Raw genomic sequence first — 5210 nt, 5'->3', positions numbered from 1 at the left:
GCCTGTAACTTAGTTTCTGATTGCCGTTAACTTGAAACTCGCCAGATGAATGGGCTCCGCCTTGTTCCCCAAACATTCTCTGGAAGTTCAGCGGACATAAACGCGGGTCTGGCGATAAATAAAAGTACCCTTGACATGATTCCCCTTGGTCAAGTGAAAAATGGTCGATGAAATGTGCAGTTAATGAGCTCTAAGTGAATACAATAGCGTGAGTTTTATTGTGGTATGATTCTGAAAGCCATAACTTCACTCAGTCCATATCCATAGCCTATCCAATTAAGTTGTAAATAAAAAAAATTTGGGGGGGGGGCCCATTGAGAGAATTTTGTCCCGGGCCCAGCCAAACCTGTCAGCGGCCCTGGCCTCAGTGCTTCTCTTGTCTTTTCATGAAAGCGGCTATCACTGAAAAATGGCTGGCAAACAACATCAGCAGCATAGAGTTGAGCTGCACCAGGATCAGTTCTGCTGTTCAGTATGTCTGGACCTGCTGAAGGAACCAGTCTCCATTCCCTGTGGACACAGCTACTGCAGACACTGTATCGAGGACTGCTGGGACCAGGAGGAGAAGAAGGGCCGGTACAGCTGTCCTCAGTGCAGGGAGACGTTCAGTCCGAGGCCGGTACTGAAGAGGAACACCATGCTGGCTGAGGTGAAGGCAGAATTATACAACAGATTGATAACATCAGCTACATAACATTCTTCCTGTTCCTTCAAAATGTAATAAAAAAAGGAGTAGTATTAGTTGAAGCGGCGCTAGTGGTGGTAATAGCTGCGATAGTGTTGATTCTGTTTGATGTGGTTGGTAGTTAACAGGAAACTTAAAGGTGACACATCAATATAGTTAAAGGTCATATTTTTGGTGTCAAATCCTTTTAAAAGGTATAACCGGTTCAATCTCCTAATAAAAACTATGTATGGAGTAATCGAAAAATCAATCATCACATGTTGTTGTTCTGCTGTGTTGGGGATGTTTCTGGGTGTCAGCCTCTATAGAAATGCAGTGACCAGGTTCTAGATCGTAAGCACACATCCAAGAGGAAGCCAGGAAAATGGCGGACACAGTGCTGAAAAGCGGACAAAGCAAGTTCAAAAACGAGAAAGAGTCTGGGGTTGAATTTCACCCACGGGCGAGCACCATAACTGTAGTCTGAAGGAAATACTAACAAGTTAGCATTGTAGTATTTTCAGAATATTTTTCCTCCCATAGCAAAATGATAATATGTGGAGGCAGACCTTTCTTATGCACTGACAAAGAACTATGTCAGAGCTGTGAAGGAGGGGCCAACTTTGAATGTTGAGTTCACAAACCAACAAATACCCATTGTGCCTTTTAAACATTGAAAGGTAGGGCACTTCTGGACATTTTCACTTCAGTTTTTTCCCATAAATTAATAAAAAAACCCAACACTTTTACATTAGTATTTTGATGCAAATTAAATAAATTAGTATTTTACATTACAGTCATTTAGCAGACACTTTTATCCAAAGCAACTTACAATCAGTAGTATATTACATATCGTTCACCCATTCACACACTGATGACAGGCTACCATGCAAGGTGCCACCATCAGACTCTGACTAACATTCATACAACATCCAGTCCACACCGATGGCAAGCCTTCGGGAGCAACTTGGGGTTAAGTGTCTTGCCCAAGGACACATCGACTGCCGAAGCCGGGTATCGAACCACCGACCCTCTGAGTGGAGAACTACCTTGCTCTCCACTACGCCACAGCTGCCCACTTTACATTTTAATAACACTAAAATACTTGCTGGTTTGGACTTACAAGTCAACTGTGTCAATGTTAGGCCGATATTAACTTTTAGCACATTTATTGGTTGAGACTATATGTCCGTATCGAAAGCAAAAGTTTGGTACAAAGTCAATTAGAAACGGTTTCCAGTACATAGTTTGCCCAACAGAAAGAACTGATGAGTTTAAACTCAAGTGTAAAAGTATAGTAAAGTACATTTCTTGCTTACAGTTTATTTTTATTTTTTTATTTTTTTTTAAACAAGAAGATTTTACTGGTGGAGTGTTATTTATTTCATGAATCTAATGGTTTCTTGGTCATGAGTGACTGAATTTCCCATCATGCCTAGGTTGTGGAGAAGCTGAAGAAGAGCAGCACCCAGCAGCCCTCCCCTTCTCTGGCCTTTGCCGGCCCAGAAGACGTCGCCTGTGATTTCTGCTCTGGGACCAGACGAAACAAAGCCACGATGTCTTGCCTGACGTGCTTGGCGTCCTACTGTCCGGCTCACCTCGAGCCTCACCACAGCGTTCCTGTGCTGAAGAAGCACCAGCTGGTCTCGGCTACTATCCCTCTGCAGGAAAAGATGTGTGAGAAGCACAACAAGCTGATGGAGGTCTACTGCCGGACGGACAGGAAGTTCATCTGCCATCTCTGTGTTATAGATGAGCATAAAGGCCACAAAACCATTTCTGTTTCACTGAAGAAAGCTGAGACGGAGGTAGACTGAAGGGTGTTTTGTTTTAAAGTAACACACTCGCTTATCTGTACACATTGTTCATTTTCAAAGTCCAGTACTTTAAAGCCATAAAACATGCTCATTAAGTATTTTCATGTCCTCTGTTGAGCTTACACTGACATGTAATGTTCATCATTTGGATGTAGTTGTAATTATTTGCATTATTTTTACACGAACCGCTCCAGTCTAACAGCGAATAATCATGCTTTTCTTCCTTCCAGAAACTTCTGGTTTCCAGTCAAAAGGAAGTCCAGGAGAGAGTCAAGAAGAGAGAGGCGGAGCTGCGGGAGCTGAACCAAGCTGAGGAGAATGTCAAGGTTTGAAATGAGTTGTATTATTTCATACATCTTTTATTGATTGTGATAATGTGTGATAAAGGATGATGTGGACAGGAAAAAAATGTTTCCTGTGTTTTAAAAATCATCACTACAGTCAGTTTCAAAAGCCAATGAATGGGCATAACTATGTCAGGGTAAATTTGGCTCTCAGCTGATGATCACAAGATTCTTTTTGTAACCGCGAGTGATACATGAACTTTGGCTCCTGGGAATTCAGGGACTATGTTGGATATGCTGCCAATTTTCCACAACGATTAAAGATTAGAAGTCATTCTTATTTTGACCCTTGGGAGGTCAAAGGTCAACACCAGCTTGTGAGCGATGCCCCTCCAGCTGTTACATCATGTTGTTCAAACACTTTTTAGCTTTAAACAAAAGCAATTTTTAAGAAGTAAAAAAATTCTGATGTGTGCCAACAGAATGGTGCCCAGACTGCAATGAAAGACTGTGACAAGATCTTTGCCAAGATAATCTCCTGCATGCAGGGAAGATGTAGAGAGGTCAAGCGGCTGATCGGAGATCAGGAGAAGGTAGCAGTCGCTCAGACTGAAACCCTCCGGATTCAGCTTGAGGAGGAGATCAGCAAGCTGAAGAAGAGAGACGCTGAACTGAAACAGCTGTTGCATGTTGGCGATCACATCCACATGATTCAGGTACCAGATGCTTTTTGGTGTTGTATTTTGACTTTTTGAAGTTGTTTTAAAGATTCTTTGTTTGTGACATTTCTGCATGTTTGAATGAACAGTTTCCAGTGCAGTAGAGCAAAATTACTGACAATATTCACACAAATTGGACGGCTAAAAACAGTTCAGTCTACTGGCCAAAGGACACTATGCATAGGATATTTTAAACCTGTAATGATCACAGCTCGATTTTCATATAACATACAAAGGGTCAAAAAAAGAAAAGGGATATTTCATATATAAAAATCGTTATTTTCCGTTGAAAATGTTAACAATAAAAGAATGAATTTAAAAATAAGCAAGGGCAAAAAAGGAAAAATCTCTTTGTACGAGAACTGAGTTGAGACTGTTCAGAAACCAAATTTAAGCTCCTGGATTAAGGAGTGAATTTTCGGAATAGTTACTCTGAATAAAACAAAAGACACTGACTTTCTCTGACTCAAACTATCTCTATTTGCATTAATACATTTTTTTTTGTATTGTTTTTCTGTCTTCGCCTTTGATTCCTTCTCGTTTCCCCCTCAGAGCTTCCAGTCTCTCTCCACTTCCTATGACTCTCCAAACTTTTCATTCGATCCTGGTTCTCTGCGTTCCTTCGGAGATGCGACTGAGTGCGTCTGTGAGCTGAAATGTAAATTGGAGACTGTCGTAAATGACACATGGCCCAGGATCTCTGCCACAGGTAGCACATTAAAATATACATATTCTGATTCATATAATGGCCATGTTCATGTCTAGTGGTATCTTTTAAAGAATGTATCCTTCTTACAGTATCTTATGTTGACTTCTCACTACTACAAGCATCAAAAACCAGAGAGGACTTTTTACGCTGTAAGAAATTCAGTTGAACTTTTTAACTTTTAACACAATAATCATAGGCAATGTTAATACTCACTTAGTTTTCCTGGCAGATTGCTGTCCCCTCACACTGGACGGGAACACAAACTACCCCTATCTTCACCTGATAGACGACGACATCAGGGTGAGGCCTTCACCCAGCGCGTATTCTGCTCACCCAGAGAGGTTCACTAAGTGGCCACAGGTGCTGTGCAGAGAGGGTTTGTCAGAGCGCTGTTACTGGGAGGTGGAATGGCATGCCCGCACTCTGTCTGCAGCAGTGGCATACAAAGACATCAACCGCACATCAGACGAGTCACAGTTCGGAAAAGATGACAAGTCCTGGAGTTTAGAGTGCACGGAAAAAGGTTACTTATTCCGTCACAATAATGTGGAAACAAAGGTGTATGGGCCTTGCTCCAAAAATATTGGAGTGTATCTGGATTATAGAGCAGGCACTCTGTGTTTTTATCACGTCTCTTACCCGATGGTGCTTCTCCACAAAATCCAGACCACGTTCACCAAGCCTCTTTATCCAGGCCTGGGGCTGGAATATGAATGGTATGATATTGGCGTGTTCGCACAGCTGACCAAGTTATGGTAGTTAAAATTTGATCAAAGATTTGATAGAAAAGTTGTTCCATATTGACAGTCCTAAAAACTGTAAATAAATAAAAAATGACTGCAACTATTTAGTACATAGCTCCATAACTGCTCTATTGGTGTTGGGAGCATACAATGTTCCTTCCTCATTTATGTAAAAATAGAGCACTCGGTAGCTTGCAGATCTTCCCCAGGTGTGTCTGCAACAAACACTACTGTATTGTGTGACTGAATTGAATACAAACCACAATTGGCTAAC

General features: G+C 41.5%; 1 protein-coding gene across 1 annotated transcript; it reads left to right on the top strand.

The window, feature by feature from the left end:
• The first annotated feature begins 409 nt into the window (after positions 1–409).
• Positions 410–4952, top strand: LOC129093863 (E3 ubiquitin-protein ligase TRIM47-like). Its single transcript, XM_054601985.1, has 7 exons — positions 410–649; positions 2104–2472; positions 2712–2807; positions 3248–3481; positions 4037–4193; positions 4283–4342; positions 4423–4952. Exons 1-7 carry the CDS (start codon positions 410–412, stop codon positions 4950–4952), a joined length of 1686 nt encoding a protein of 561 aa, XP_054457960.1.
• Positions 4953–5210: the final 258 nt, after the last annotated feature.

Source organism: Anoplopoma fimbria, chromosome 7 (genome assembly GCF_027596085.1).
Source record: "Anoplopoma fimbria isolate UVic2021 breed Golden Eagle Sablefish chromosome 7, Afim_UVic_2022, whole genome shotgun sequence".
In the NCBI taxonomy this organism is placed as follows: domain Eukaryota; kingdom Metazoa; phylum Chordata; class Actinopteri; order Perciformes; family Anoplopomatidae; genus Anoplopoma; species Anoplopoma fimbria.
This window is presented reverse-complemented; position numbering and strand designations above follow the sequence as displayed.